This window comes from Neofelis nebulosa, chromosome 18, assembly GCF_028018385.1.
Source record: "Neofelis nebulosa isolate mNeoNeb1 chromosome 18, mNeoNeb1.pri, whole genome shotgun sequence".
NCBI classification, from domain to species: Eukaryota; Metazoa; Chordata; class Mammalia; order Carnivora; family Felidae; genus Neofelis; species Neofelis nebulosa.
The window spans coordinates 1,852,290-1,867,983 of NC_080799.1; the positions used below are offsets into that span (position 1 = coordinate 1,852,290).

The window sequence follows — 15,694 nt, forward strand, 5'->3', positions numbered from 1 at the left end:
CACACACACACATCCCTCCGGACTCGGCTCTCTGGAGAGCCCCAGCACGTTTCCTTGGTTTGTCACTTGCACTGGGGTGTGTGTGTGAAAGAGATGTATTTTTAGGAATTGGCTCACGTGACTCTGGAGGCTGAGAAGCTCAGGTCCAGCCGTCCTGATGGTGTGTTCCCGTCTGAGTCTGAAGGCCTGACCCCCAAGAGACAGCTGTCCCGGCTCAGGGATGGGCAGAGGGGAAATTCTCTCTTCCTTCACCACCTTGCTCTGTGCAGGCCTTCGGCACATTGGACGAGGCCCACCCCCCACTTTCCTTACTCTGTCTGTTGAGTCAAACAAGTGTCAGTCTCCTCTGCAGACACCCTCACAGACACACTTGAGTGCTGCATGACCAACCATCTGGGCCGCCCGCAGCTCAACAAGGGTGACACAAAATTAACCAGCACACACCTGGCGACCTTTTCATACTGTGGGCATCGGTTCTGCTCTGGAAGTGTGGGCAGTGCCCCTACAAGGGTCCTCATGTGGGTGTGGCCGTGTGGCCTGCACTTGTAGGGAAGGCGGGAGGGAGCCCGGCCTTCCTCGAGTTTTGCCCGCCGTGGGTGTGAAGGCTCCTGGGGACCAGCAGCCTCTGGTGGGCGGCTGGTGTGGGGCGCGGGCTCTCCGGGCTTACGCTGCCGCACCCTGCGTGTGAAAAGGAACGTTCAGCAACCCCACCCCGAGCTGAGAAACCACTCTGCACAGCCACCCTCTGTGTTTTTGGTTTAAACCTAACCTAAAACTGAATTGTCTTATCAGTGGCGTCCACAGGACACTTGACAAAGCCCTTGCAGAGACCTGGACCCCGAAGGCGAAGTTTTGGGACAAGACTTTGCTGGCCGTTCTCTCGCTGGAGGCAGAAGCCAGGATGATTGTCAGTCATTTCCTCAGCGACGCCTCTTGGCTTCTTACAGCTTCTTCCAAAGCTGTAACCCTTTTTGTTGACTGCTTTTTTGAAATAATTGGAGATTCACGTTTGGAAATAATGCCCTTGTTTTTTGAACGAATATCACGTTTGAGGTCAGTGTTGTTGCAGGACTCGCTGTTGCGTCGTGAAGGCAGCGAAGTGTCACCCAGAAATTCGGATGCTCCCATCCCTTTTAACAGTAAGACTTGTGGGCGATGCTGTCTGGTAGTCGTCTTATCTTGGGCCTTCTCGTTCTCGTCGCGCCTCTGAGAAGCTGTGAACTGGCGATCGTGCGTGCCTGGCAGGAGCCACAGCCCGTTCCTTTCTTGGGACTGCTCCCACAGGCCCTTTGAAAGGCTCCGCCCGCCCGCTCTCCACAACCGCCCTTTATGTGGCTTGTTTGAGGTTCGAAATGACCACACTAAGGACTGCCCTTGCTCCTTGATGTTAAAAATGGACCGTGGCCTCAGCCTCATCGGTAAACGCTGCCTCGGCCTGGTGTTGACGTGCTTATCACCTCAACTTGGAAAAGCCTGGCTGGGGCTGTGGCCCAGGCAGGTCTGGTTCCGTGGCAGGGCTCCAGGGCGAGGCGACGCTCCCAGGACGCAGGCACACGGGGTTTGGCGACCCAAAGGGAGGACCTGTCTTGTTGTCATTCGTCCACCCTCTCATTGTACGTGTTTCAAACTTGAACATTTGTCTAGTGAACTAATTGCGGTAAGGTCGGCCCGTCGAACTTTCGTGCAGGCTTGTGAGACGAAGGTGTGGCTCCAGCGGCCAGCTCTAAGTTTATGGCCTTTGTTGCAGTTCTCGCCCACATTGAAGGCCTTGCTTTTTTCTTTAATTTTCTTTATTTTTACTCACATATTTGTTTTTTACACATTGCCCTGCATTTTGCTTTATGTATTCATTGGCACGTCCTATAAATTCTTCCAAGTCTGCTGTTCGAGCTCTGGTTCATTCTTTTCTTTGCCAGTTTTTTAAATTGTGGTAAAACGCACGTAACATTTATCATCTTCACATTCACGTTGTCACACAAGCATCACCACCCTCCGTCTCTAGAATTCATTCCATCTTTCCAAACGGACTACATCTGCCTCCGGTAAATACTAACACCCCCTTGCGCCCCCTGCCCAGCACCTGGTCACCTCCAGTCTGCTCTCTCTCTCTATGGATCCAGCTCCTCTGGGGACCTCACAGAAGTGCAGTCGTACAGCGTTTGTCCTTTGTGGCTGCCTGATGTCACCGAGCATCGTGTCCTTCCTGTAGATTCGTCCACGTTGTAGCAGGTGCCGGCATGTCTTCCCTCGGAAGGGCTGAGTGACGCTCGTCGTGTGCGTGCCATGTTTTGTCATGTCCTTACTCTTCACCACACACCTGGGTGGCTTCCACACCCATTATTCGGCTGTTGTGAATAATGCTGCTGTGAGTGGGGCTGGCTGTACAGATATCTCTTGGAGACCCTGCTCTCAGTTCCTTTGAATACAGACCCAGAAGTGGAATTGTTGGATCACATGGTAATTCTGTTGTTAATGTTTTTTCATGTTTGTTTATCTTTGAGAGACAGAGAGCACAAGCAGGGGAGGGGCAGAGAGGCAGACGCAGAGTCCAAAGCAGGCTCTAGGCCCCGAGCTGTCGGCACAGAGCCCCACGTGGGGCTCGAACCCACAAACCGTGAGATCATGACCTGAGCCGAAGTCGGACACTCAACCGACTGAACCACCCAGGCGCCCTTATTGTTAATGTTTTGAGGAGCCTCCGTCCTGTTTTCCACAGGGGCCGCAACATTTTACGTTCCCGTTAGTAGTGCACGAGGGTTCCAATTTCTCCCCATCCTCGCCAACACTCATCTTTTGGTTTTGTTTTCATTTTAAGATATTTCTTTATTATTTATGAGAGAGAGAGAGAGAAGAGAGAATCTCAAGCAGGCTCCACACCCAGCACTGGGCCTGTTGCGGGGTTCCATCCCATGACCCTGGCATCGTGACCTGAGATGAAATCAAGAGTTGGACGCTTAACCCACTGAGCGACCCAGGTCAACCGATTTTACTATTTTTTTAAAGTGATATCTGTCCCCTACGTGAGGCTAGAACTCACAACCCCAAGGTCGAGAGTCGCATGCTGCATCGACTGAGCCCTCCAGGCTCCCCTATTTTTTGATTGGGGTTTTTGATGGGTGTGAGGTGCTGTGTCGTCGTGGTCTTGATTTGCATTTCCCTGGTGATGAGTGATGTTGAGTATCTTTTCATGTACTCCTGGCCCATTTGTATGGTTTCAGAGAAATGTCCATTCATATTTTTTGCCCATTCTTGAATTGGTTGTTTGATTTGTTTTTTCCTTGGAGTTTAACGAGTTCTCCATTTATTCTGGATATTAACCCCTTATCAGATACACGATTTGAAAAAATTTTGTCCCATTCTGCAGGAATCTTCCCTGTGGGCAGTGCCTTTTGAGGCCCAAAAGTTGCTAAGTTGCATGAAGTCCACTTTGTCTATTTTTTCTTTTGTTGTTAATGCCTTAATTTTTTATTGCCGTGTGTCTTTTCTTTCCTTTTTTCTTTTAAATGTTTATTTTTGAGAGAGCGAGAGGGAGAAGGGCAGAGAGAGAGGGGGAGATGGCAGATCTGAAGCAGACTCTGCACTGGCACCAGACAGCCCGACGTGGGGCTCGAACTCACAAACCGTGAGATCATGACCCGAACTGAAGTCAGATGGTTCACAGACTGAGGCAGCCGGGCACCCCGCTGTGTATCTTTTCTAAAAGGGAAAATGTTGGGGCACCTGGGTGGCTTGGTTGGTTAAGCGTCCGACTTCGGCTCAGGTCATGATCTCACGGTCCGTGAGTTCCAGCCCCGCGTCGGGCTCTGTGCTGACGGCTCAGAGCCTGGAGCCTGTTTCACATTCTGTGTCTCCTTCTCTCTCTGACCCTCCCCCATTCATACTCTATCTCTCTCTGTCTCAAAAATAAATAAATGTTAAAAAAAATTAAAAAAAAATAATAAGTAAATAAAATAAAAGGGAAAATGTTTTTTTCTCACAGTAAAAACCAATCAATGCTCAGTGTAAACAAAAACACCGTAAACGCGAAAGCCGTGAAGAGGGGAGTCAGAGTCACCCAGACGCCCGCGCGCTGTCCCGGGATATGTGCGGACTCTGTCTTGTGTCGGGTGGCGGTCGCGGTGGCCCTTCCCATGTGGAGTCCCGTGTGCTTACCCGGTGGCCGGCTGCCCGCCTGGGAGCTCTCCCTGCCGCCTGCCACGGGGAGGGGCCGTGCCGTTCACGCCGAGTGGTGGAGGGTGCGTGGTGTAAGTTATGGGTCTCATTATGAGTAAGTTAGTCGACTCGCTGTTTACAACATAAGCTGTAGATTCTCTGCGCCCACGAGGAAAGCGCCATGGAGGTCGCCGCGTGGCCTGGTGCTAGCCCCGGGCCCGGCGGGGGCAGGTACCGTACCTGGACGGGGTCCTGGTGCTCGGCTGCAGTGCTTGGTGGTGCCTGGTCGTCCTCGGGTAGGTTATCTGTGGACTAAGAACAAAGCCTTAGATGTTAAACGTAGTGCCTGGTGCTAAAAGCTTAGAGAACCATATCGCGCACAGGTAAGAAAGAAACGTCAGGTGCCTCAGTTCCCACTGGGAGCATTTGGGGCTAGTTCCAGCCTGACCACGGCCCCTTGCAGCCGTAACCAGCGCTCCGTTAGGTGCCCTTTGCCTCCAGGCCCGGTGCCTCTGCGTCTCTTGGGTCGGAAAAGCCCGGGAACCCTCGCCCGTTTGCGACAGAGACACGCAGGTCAGCATCTGAACTTCCAAGCAAGCGTGATCCTTCTAAGCCCCTTCTGTTCACCAGATCGAACTTTGAGTAGGAGGAAACTTGCCCGTGTGACTTCAGTCCCTGGGAGAGGTGGGAAAATACAGGGCGGGTGTCAGGTGCGTGTGTCCTACCATGACTCCCGTGTAAACGCTTTCTACCGTGGAATGCCCCGAGGTCACGGAAAAGAAGGAGGTGTCGACGTACGCGACCACATGGACGAGTCTCAAAGTACACGCCGTGTGGTTCCATTGATACGACGCCCCAGAAAACGCGAGCTAATTTATAGTGACGGAAGCCAGATCAGCTGCAGGAGGGGAGGGATGAGCCGGGGAGAGGGATTAGAACGGGCACGAATACGCTTTGGGGGGTCGATGGAGATGTTCCCTCTCTGACCGTGGTGAGCGTGTCACGGGTGCATGCGTCCAAACTCACCAAGTGGTACGTTTTAAGGACGCGCACGTCCTCGTGCGTGAGCTACACAAGCCGTTTGGAAGACCGAGTACGTCTAACGGTAACAAAGCTGAGGGAGCCGGAGTGTGTGCGGGCTTGACCTGTGGAGTGAGGCTTGCATTCCGGGCCTCGGGTTCCTCAGCCGTGAGAGGGCTGTGCCTCCCTGAGGCCGTGTGCAGAGGCTTGAAGGAGCGCACGCGCGTGACACGCTCCTCCCGGTGCCTGGCCCGTGGTGACGGCTCTGGAAAGGGCAACTGCGATCGAAGACGCGTTATCTCTGTGTGTCGTTTTTCTCCCCCGGGTATTCAACCTTCTCTTTTTCTCGAAATTAAAGCGAAGTCTTACTAAATTGTTAGTCACGAGCTTCCGTTTTTACAGAATGCCGTAGGCCCTGGCATTTGTTAACATGCATATGCTCCGTCTTGCCTGAAAAATAAGCAAAGGTGTTTATTTACATATTGTTTATCATAAGCAGACTTAGCTGGTTCTTAGCATTCTAAGCCCACGAATGACGGCCCGGTCCTTGATCTGTGGCTGGTGCCCGTGCCCGCGGACGGGACTCTGACTCGGCATCATCCCCACCGTGCGTGTGAGTCTCATTCTTAAAATTGGAAGCCGAGCTCTCGCGTCAATTGACATTTGCACCTATTCTTTCCCTTTGCTCTCAGCCTTCGGGAAAACTTTTCTTTTCCTGTTTTGTTTTGTTTTTTTGTTTTTGTTTTTTTTTTTTAATTTTTTTTTTTTTTTTTTTTTGGGACAGAGAGAGACAGAGCATGAACGGGGGAGGGGCAGAGAGAGAGGGAGACACAGAATCGGAAACAGGCTCCAGGCTCCAGGCTCCGAGCCATCAGCCCAGAGCCTGACGCGGGGCTCGAACTCACGGACCGCGAGATCGTGACCTGGCTGAAGTCGGACGCTTAACCGACTGCGCCACCCAGGCGCCCCTCTTTTCCTGTTTTTTGATATGGTTTCACTTTCCATCTCTAGAAACTGTTTACCCTTGTACATCCCCGAGAAGGCGCGGTCTCGAAAACTTTAATGACGTGGTACTTATGATCTAATTTTGAAAACAGGCTGTGACATCGTGTGATTGTCACCACGAAAACAGCTTTAAACTGTTGTCACATAGCTGTTGTTACTCCCTGCACACCTGTGATGCCCTCAGGGGAAGCTGGGTGAGAGACACACGCCTCTAATCCTGATGGTTTTCTTCATTTTGTGACGCACTTATCACTTCCACAAGGTGTGATAAATCCCGAAGGCACGCACTGCCCCGGCCCTGCCCGGCCCGTGGCAGAGTAGCGGTCGGTCAGCCGGGTTCTCTGCACCCCCGGCTGGGTTTCCTTTTCTGTGGGGGTGCGCTGAGATCACCGGGGCCCAGGAAGGACTGGTGCGGGTGACTGTGACCAGCACATTCTTTTCTGTCACCTGCTTGTGTCGGCACCTTTCCTGTGTCGGCCCACACAACCCTTTGTACTGTGAACATGTAGCACTTTCTCCATCAAACACACAACATAGGGGCGGTGGGGGGCGGGGGCCAGGGGGATCAGCCAGTTAAACGTCCAACTCTTGATTTCAGCTCAGATCATGATCTTATGGTTCGTAGGATCAAGCCCCACGTTGGGCTTGGTGCTGACAGTGCGGAGCCTGCTTGGGATTCTCATTCTCTCTCTCTCTCTCTCTCTCTCTCTCTCTCTCTCTCTCTCTCTGTGTGTGTGTGTGTGTGTCTCTCTCTCCTGCTCAGGCACTCTTTCTGCCTCTCTCTCAAAATAAATAAACATTTAAAACAAAAAAAGCCCAAAATGAACTGAGTTTAAACAAGGCTGCATAGGTGGGTGGAGATTGCTTCCAGACCTTGGCCTCGTGAAGTTTTAGGTTCATTTAATGAAACTGCATCAGGTACCAGGTACCAGGCACACAGTCGAACACGTGCAAGAGGTTCAGACTCGGAGAGGTTCAGAAACTGAGAAGTCCCAGAGCATGTGCGGTGGGAGACCCTCCCGGAACGCCCCCAGGACGCGCTGTGTCTGTGTCTGCTCTGGTGCCCCCACTGGCAGAGCTCCCGGTGTGTCTTAAAAATGGCTCCTTCTGGGTTTGGGCCACTTTAGAGGAGTGTACTCATTCTCTCGTTAGGCCAGACCCAGACCCAGAGTCTGAGTTCTGTCCTCTGAAGCCACACGGGATAAGCCTGTCCCCTCTCCCAGGCGACTGCCCTCCAGATACTTGAGCCCCTGCTGCAAATCTCTCCTCCGGCCTCAGCAGCCCCCACTCCCCTCTCGCAGGTGCTATTGGGGAAGAGGCCTGATGGCCGGCAGAAGCCACAGGAGAGGTAAGGACCCCACTTAGTCTTAAGTGGATTCAGACGTGTGCCTGTCTAGGGGTACTGCAGACAGGAGGTGAATGCCAGGAGAAAGGGGTACAGATCTTGAACTTTTCCAGAAACCTCAGACTCTCAGGTCATGCTTACTGAACCTGGTAGGATAATTTGTTTTTTATGTAAGATGGTCCTGGTTCAAAATACAGGAAAGAGAGAGGTGAATGTGGCCCCTGCAACTTCCCCAGCCCCCTTTATCCTGGCACTTTTCAGACACTGCCTCTTCTTCCCTGTGCTGCCTGGGACAGGGTTGCTGCTCAGAACAGCTGTCAAACAGGACTGGCCCCAGGAAGGGGTCCTCTGGCATTTTTGGGATTGACCTTGACCACGGTCGATGACAGCCTTAGTGGAAGTTGTAAGGGAAGCACGAATCCCTCGTCCAGCCTGCAGAGCCCTCCCTGACGCAGGGGTGGCGGCCTGCCCCCAGGCCGGTGGCATGCTGCTCGACCCCGGGGGTGAGGCCCCAGCACCTGCTGACACTCACCGCTTCCCCCCTGCACCTGCCCTTCCTCCACCCTCCTGCCGCGGCCATGGCTCCGCTGCTGTCTGGTTTCCGCGGGGACGCGGACAGGCTCTCAGGGCCTGGAGAGCTCTCACACGGGCCCGCGTTCATCTGCCTGCTGCACCCTCCCTCTGTCCCCAGAGACCTCGAGTGTGCCCTGCCCTTTCCACACAGAGGGGCAGACACGGTGCCCAGGGCCCAGCACGCGTCGGCCACACACACGAGCCTGCCTCTGACGTGTTTCTTAGGATTAAGTGTGCACGGGGGCGCCTTTAACATTATTACAAATTGTAGGATGCATTAAACCTTAACCTTCTTGTGTGTGTGTTTCGCTGCCCGCCTCTCCTTCCTCCTCGGCACCTCCCGCTCAGGAGGGTCTGTGTTCCCGCCTGAGCCTGGTCTCCTAGCCCCCTGTTTTCAGTTCCGTGATAAAGGATGTCCAGCGACCTCATCAGCCGCACCCGTCCCGGGCCCCTCAAAGCAGCGCTAGTCTCATTACACGGAGGAGCTGAAGTCCGGCAGGCAGCCCCACAGAGCCTGAGCCGTGGAGAATGGGGTGGGAGCCGGGGGACAGGGACCCTGACCGCGAGGCAAGCACCGTGCGCCGGAACCTGAGGCTCCGGGAGGGCACGTTACCCGGACGCGGTCTTTAACGTGGCTCTGTGTTGCCTTTCCAGGGTCCCGGGAGCAGCGCCCCTCCTCCATGAAGCTGCCGTGAAAGCTCCCGGGTGAGAGGGCCCGCGGCCCGTCCGCGAACAGAATGACCAAAACCCGGCTCTTCCGCCTGTGGCTGGTCTTGGGGTCCGTGTTCATGGTCCTCCTGATCATTGTGTACTGGGACAACGTGGGCACGGCCCACTTCTACCTGCACACTTCCTTCCCCAGGCCGCGCCCCACCCCCGCGCAGGGGGCAGAGAAGGAGTTCACGGCCGACGTGGACGCGTTTTTGCAGAAGCTGCTTAGCGGCGGCCTGAAGCAGAGCGCCCCCTCCGGTCGAAGGACGGAGCAGCCCTCGGTGCAGGCCTCGGGCAGGCCCGTGCTGAGCAACGCGGAGGAGAGCGTGCGGGGCTACGACTGGTCCGCCCGCGACGCCCAGCAGGGCCCGGACCCCGGCGGGCGGCAGGCCGAGCGGAGGAGCGTGCTCCGGGGGCTCTGCGCCAACGCCAGCTTCGTGTTCCCCACCAAGGAGCGCTCGTTCGACGACATCCCCAACTACGAGCTGAACCACCTGATCGTGGACGACCGCCACGGCGTCATCTACTGCTACGTGCCCAAGGTGGCCTGCACCAACTGGAAACGCGTCATGATCGTGCTGAGCGAGAGCCTCCTGGACCGGGGCGCCCCCTACCGCGACCCACTGGACATCCCGCGGGAGTACGTCCACAACTCCAGCACCCACCTGACCTTCAACAAGTTCTGGCGCCGCTACGGCAAGTTCTCCCGCCACCTCATGAAGATCAAGCTCAAGAAGTACACCAAGTTCCTGTTCGTGCGCGACCCCTTCGTGCGCCTCATCTCCGCCTTCCGCAGCAAGTTCCAGCTGGAGAACGAGGAGTTCTACCGCAAGTTCGCCGTGCCCATGCTCACCATGTACGCCAACCGCACCGGCCTGCCCTCCTCCGTCAGCGAGGCCTTTAGCGCGGGCCTCAAGGTGTCCTTCGCCAACTTCATCCAGTACCTGCTGGACCCGCGCACCGAGAAGCTGGCGCCCTTCAACGAGCACTGGAGGCAGGTGCACCGGCTCTGCCACCCCTGCCAGATCGACTACGACTTTGTGGGCAAGCTGGAGACGCTGGACCAGGACGCCGCCCAGCTGCTGCGGCTTCTCAAGGTGGACAAGCTCCTGCACTTCCCCCCGAGTTACCGGAACAGGACCGCCAGCAGCTGGGAGGAGGGCTGGTTCGCCCCCATCCCCCTGGCCTGGAGGCAGCAGCTGTACAAACTCTACGAGGCCGATTTCGTCCTGTTCGGCTACCCGAAGCCCGAGAACCTGCTCAGAGACTGAGGGCGGCGGGGACAGTCCCGAACGCCAGAACCAACCGGGCTCACGTCATCTGCCGTCCCACGGCCGTCTTCCCGAGGGAGGAGCGATGGGCTCCCGCGTGGATTTTTTCACGGCCCCGTTTCCCTGCCGGCCTGACACGGCAGGGTTCCCCAGCGCTCCCGTCAACGAGGAGGCTGGAGACCGTCCCTACACTCCAGTTTTTTAAATAACCTACGATTTTGCAATCTAGACGTACCGTTTACTCCACTGCCTATATTCGTTCAGTACTGTGTTAATATTGTTTTCTAAGATTAATATATTTGAGATATTTAATATGAAAAGCGCAGAAAGAGAGGATGGAGTAAATGTTACACCTGCTTCTTCCACCTGCTTTCGTGGTTATTCTGGCAGAGCGTGAAACTCGGGTAGAGGAAGGGGGTTTTCGTGGTCACCTTCCACAAAAAGCAGGACCCTGCACTTGAAATCAGGCCTCCCTCGTGTTTATAAAAGGGTAGCAGACAGATCTCCTCAAGCGAGAGCGCCCTTGCCGTGTGATATTTCTGGAAAGGGAAGGCAGTCAGGAAGGGTGTTCTGTTTGCGACCACACTTCCCGGCCGCAGTCACGGAGCAGGGTGGTCACTCCAGCTGTTCCTGTGAGTGTATAAATCCTGGCCGTAAGGATTTGCTGTGACAGGGGTGCTGTGAGGAGTCTGTCCCAAGAATCGATTCCTGACGTCAGCAAGGTGAGGCTTGGGCGACAGATGCGTTGACCTTCCCCCTCCAGGGCGTGACTGACCCTGGGATCCTCTCGCTCGGCGGCCCCGACTTGGGAAAGGTGTCCTGTTGGCTAGTCCGGGAAGGCTCCTGGTTCAGATTTATCTGCAGTTTTGGCCACGACCCTGTAGTTGGTGAGAAATTTGCGGTCACTCCGTGGTGTGTGGGGCTCACGTTTGACCTTGCGTCCTTGATGTGTAGCGTTTGGTCCCCGGGAGCCGGCAGTGCACTCAGGAGGCCTGCCCCCAGCCCTCCTTGGTGCGCAGTGTCCTTGCTGTTCCTGGTTTCCAGATGGCCCCGGGGGCTCATCTGAGCACGTGGCCTCCGCGCGCTCACCTCCCAGACTCGGGGCTCCGCCGTGTGACAAGCCACCTGCTCCTCTTTTTATGAAACGGTCAGCAGCAGAGATGCTCGAACTTGGGAGTCCGGCTGTAGAGTAACTGAAGAGCCGTCAGGCACCACGGTGGGAATCTCCTGGGACACCCGTTTGCTCAGTAGTCACCCGTGACACCCAGAGCACTGGGCTTCAGGGTGGCTCTGCCTTCGGGGAGCCTTGTGATCCTACGGTAGAGACGAGAGTGGGGACCCCCATCCCAGGCCAGTGGGCTGAGTGCCTTCAGGACAAGGCGTCTGGTGATGTGAAGGCGGGCTTCCTGAGGGAGGTGGTGGTTGAGCACGGCCTGAAGGGCGGGGCAGGCTAGGCGGCTGAGCAGTGACATCAGAAGTGCAGGGCGTGGGGCGCCTGGGTGGCACAGTCGGTTAAGCGTCCGACTTCAGCCAGGTCACGATCTCGCGGTCCGTGAGTTCGAGCCCCGCGTCAGGCTCTGGGCTGACGGCTCGGAGCCTGGAGCCTGTTTCCGATTCTGTGTCTCCCTCTCTCTCTGCCCCTCCCCCGTTCATGCTCTGTCTCTCTCTGTCCCAAAAATAAATAAAAAACATTGAAAAAAAAAAATTAAAAAAAAAAAAAAAAGTGCAGGGCGTGTCCACAGACGGCAGGTACTACCTACTGTGACACATTTCTTGTGTCATTTCATGTCCTCTCGGAAGCCACCGCGCTCTTCTTGTCCTTTTCTCTAGTGAGGATGCTGTGTAGCAGAGACGACGCAGGGCCGGGATCTGGAGCCCATGTGCCTGACCCCCCCCCCCCCCATCCCCCCCAGGGATGTGGATGGGTCGTGGGCATAGAGTCTGGCGGCCTTGACTGTCAGGCCCAGTTGAGATTTCACTTAGGCAGCAACGAGCCGTGGAGGTTTCTGGGTGGAGGGATTTGGATGCTTTGGGGTCAGGTGGTGTCGGGCCGAGAGGGGAGGGTGCCGGGAGGCCGGTCAGCAGGCAGCGGGGGCCTCGCCCAGGGATGATGGGGTGACGGGGAAACAGGAGGCGCCCAGGTGACTCGAGGGAGGGTATTGGGAAGAGGCTCCTTCCGACGCCCCACGGGACGGGCGCCCCCCCCCCCCCCCCCCCCCCAAGCCAGCCTGCTGCTGATATTCCCATGTGTGACGAGGGACGAGCGGGAAGGAATCAGGAGAGCTTAACGAGGACCTTTCTTCTGACCTGGCAGCTTCCCCCCGCCATACACCGGTTTTTTGATCGTGGTCAAAGACACATACAATTTATCATCTTAGCGGTTTTGTGTCCATTTCAGGGGCGGTAAGCGCGTTCCCATTGTTGTGCAGCCATCGCTGCCATCCATCTGCGAGACGTTTTCATCTTCCCAGAGTGAGAGCCCCAGCCCCACCGTCGGCCCCCTGCGTCTGTGTGCGGGACAGCTCCAGCGACCTCACAGAGGTGGGGTCACACGTACTTGTGCTTTCGTACCCGGCTCGCGTCACTCAGCATCACGTCCTTGAGGTCCACGCATGTGGTAGCAGGTGCCAACGCGTCCCTCTTCGTTACGGCCCACGCCATCCCACAGTGTGGATGTGCCACGTCGTATTTATCCGTCACCCATCCGTGGACACGTGAGTCGCTCCCGCCTCCGGGCTGCTGCGAATAACATTGCCATGAACATGGGTGTGCAAATATCTGTTTGAGTCACTGTTTTCAGTTCTTCTGGGTAAATACCCAGAAGAGGGATTACTGAGTCATATCTGACCTGGTGGCTTTTTATAAACTGAGCCAGTGTGCAGACACCTGCAGGCTCCATCAGGACCGTTGTTTTGCAGATCATGTTTCCTGGTGTTGGAGGCAAGCTGGAGGATGTCCTGGGAAAACAAGCCAGTGTTTGGATGGTTTCAGATCTCCTTTACGTGTATTGACTACGCTGTGGATTTCAGTCACGTGCTGTAATTTTGAATAATGCATATTCGTCAAAACAAGCCACAGCGTTTAAATAACAACAGTTTGGGGCATCTGGGGGCTCAGTCGATCAAGTGTCCAACTCTTGACTTTGGCTCAGGTCATGATCTCGCGGTCCGCGGGTTCAAGCCCCACGTCCGGCTCTGTGCTGACAATGTGGAGCCTGCTTGGGATTCTTTCTCTCTCTCCCTCTGCCTTCCCCCTCTCGGGTCTGTCTGTCTGTCTCTCTCAAGATAAATAAACTTAAAACATTTTTTTAAGTAAGTAACGTAACAGTTCTGAAATACCTCTTTAGCCGCCACCATCATGGCGCTTGGCATCTGCCTCTCTCGGTAGTTTCTCACTGAGATGTGTTTATTTCGAGAATATTCAGACACATGTCACAACTCACTGACTGGTGGGCTCATTACGGGCAGGGTCACATCTCCCATTTCCTTGTTTTTGGTTCTGCCAAGAATAATCACCCTGTAGGTCTGTTTCTGTGGGTAGCGGGGGCATGTTTGCAGGGACGTCGAGGCCCGGGGACCATTGGAGCAGATTGCAGCGACATCCGTACCCCCGTCCAGATTCCTGTGTGGCTCCCGGGGCCCGAGGGACGATGGCACAGAAGGTCCCCCTCGGCCGTCCGCCTCTGCCTTCCAGAGGCTGCAGCAAGAGGGGGCCCCCCTCGTCCTTTCTGGGGTAACTCTTTCTGCTTCCCTGGTCCACAGAATAGCATCCTGTGAAGAAATTTGGCTCCATATTTTTTTGTGCCCCCAGAATTTTTACATTGGGGCGCCCGGGTGGCTCAGTCGGTTGAGCATCCAACTTTTGATTTCGGCTCAGATCGTGACCTCACGGCTCGTGGGGTGGAGCCCTGTGTTGGACTCTGCTCTGGGTGTGGAGCCTGCTTGGGATTCTCTTTCTCTGCCTCTCTCCCCTGCTCACACGCTCCTGCCCTCTCTCTCTAAAAGAAGAAAAATAAAAATAAAAAATTTTTATTGATACTGTTCAGATAGATCATTTAGCCAAACAGTTCCATAAACCCGATTCAACTCTGCTTACCTTTGACCTCTAACCGTTGCCAAAACATTTGCCTGCAGTCCTAATGACGCCACAGTCTACGGTACAGAATCTTCTTGTGTGTGGGCACTGAGCGCCCAGCACGGCCACCAGGCCACTGTGCCTGTTGACCGTCGGGGAGAGGGATGTGGGACAGATCCAACGCCGAGGCACGTGTGTGTGTATTTATGAGAGAGAGAGACACTGTCAGCCCTCGTTTCTCTAAAAATGGTACGCGTTGCCATGCTTTGACGCAGAGGACCCACCTATGGCTTTTAATGTACCATAGGGGGTCTTATATTGCTTATTTTGCTATTAGCCATCTATTTGAAGGGTTTTCTATTAGAAGGATTTTAGGGGCACCTGGGTGACTCAGTTGAGTGTCCAACCCTTGGTCTCAGCTCACCTCTTGATCTCAGAGTTGAGTCCAGGCTCCACATTGGGCCCAACATTGGGCATGAAGCCTTCTTAAAAAAGAATTTTAAGTCTGTTTTTTGGCAAGGGTCGGGATCTCGTTTCCTCTTCCTGGTGAGGCTGGTGTTCCTGTGCACCTGCACCCGTAGTTGGGTGAAGGTGGGGCTTTAACCTGGCTCGACCACTCGTGGGGAGCAGTTAGCAGAGCAGTCCCTGCGTCAGGGCAGACCCACCTCCCCGTGCAGGGTTGTCCCCGAGCCCGTCAGCAGGCGGCGTGTGGCTGGGAGGGGCAAGGAGGTATTCCCACCCCTGGGCTGTGCTGGGAGCCTGAGCGGGGGAGGCGGGGTGTGTTGGGGACCCAACAAGGCAGAAGCGTTGGGAAGCACGGCCGTCCTACCCGCCTGCCCGGCAAAGCTCAGTTTCAAAGCCCGCACGGAGTCCCCCGGGGTTTCAGGACTGGCGTCCGTAGTTTAGTGCAGCCAAGTCCCTGCATTCAGGTGTGGACGGTGACGGCTCCTGTTACGGTGCGTTCTGCCCAGGCATCTGTGCCTGGGGCAGGGCCCACACACCGTGGGCACACGGTAGCTGTCTGTGGAGTGAGTGAGTGAGCGAATGAAGGGGTGGTGCCACGGAGCCTCATTCTGAACCAGCTAGGGTGGCTGCCATCACCCTCTCCAGCTGTTCGTAAGGTGATCACAGCTTGTGGAAGTTCCGTGACTGGCCCTGAGTGGGCGCACACCTCACTGTTTCTGACTTCTGGCACTTTCTAAGCCTTGTGTTGTCTGTGCGGCTTGCACTGTTCCTGGGGAAGTTAGCTGACACCCTGTTTTGAGAGGATCGGTGTGTCTTTATTCCCTCCCTGTGTTCTCTCCTCCCCATGAAAGATGCTATGGCTCCCCCTTACCTCCTGCCAGAGGGGGCGGGGCCGCTGCCAGAGGGGGCGGGACTACCGTATACATGCTCATCTCCCACAGCCACCTGCAGAGGAGGCCTGCAGTCACGGAATGGCCAGGCCGCCCTCTCCCTCCCCAGGCCCTCGTCCCAAGAGGGCTGGAGACCCGGGTGGGGGATGCAGGTGGGCTGGGCTGGTCCTGGCGGATGGCCAGGAGCT

The 15,694-nt window shown here is 55.6% G+C and overlaps 1 protein-coding gene and 1 long non-coding RNA gene across 2 annotated transcripts; both read left to right on the forward strand.

The window, feature by feature from the left end:
- Positions 1–8,832: 8,832 nt before the first annotated feature.
- On the forward strand, positions 8,833–10,436 carry CHST12 (carbohydrate sulfotransferase 12). Its single transcript, XM_058709868.1, has one exon. It carries the CDS (start codon positions 8,833–8,835, stop codon positions 10,075–10,077), a length of 1,245 nt encoding a protein of 414 aa, XP_058565851.1. The 3' UTR covers positions 10,078–10,436.
- Positions 10,437–12,290: 1,854 nt separating this feature from the next.
- LOC131500623 (uncharacterized) lies at positions 12,291–14,112 on the forward strand. The gene is made up of 2 exons (XR_009256388.1): positions 12,291–12,791; positions 12,996–14,112. It is a non-coding gene; the product is annotated as an uncharacterized LOC131500623 (long non-coding RNA).
- Positions 14,113–15,694: the final 1,582 nt, after the last annotated feature.

What these genes read in the sequence shown, in the direction of transcription:
- CHST12 (XM_058709868.1), top strand. Translation starts at nt 8,833, where the DNA reads ATGACCAAAACCCGGCTCTTCCGCCTGTGGCTGGTCTTGGGGTCCGTG.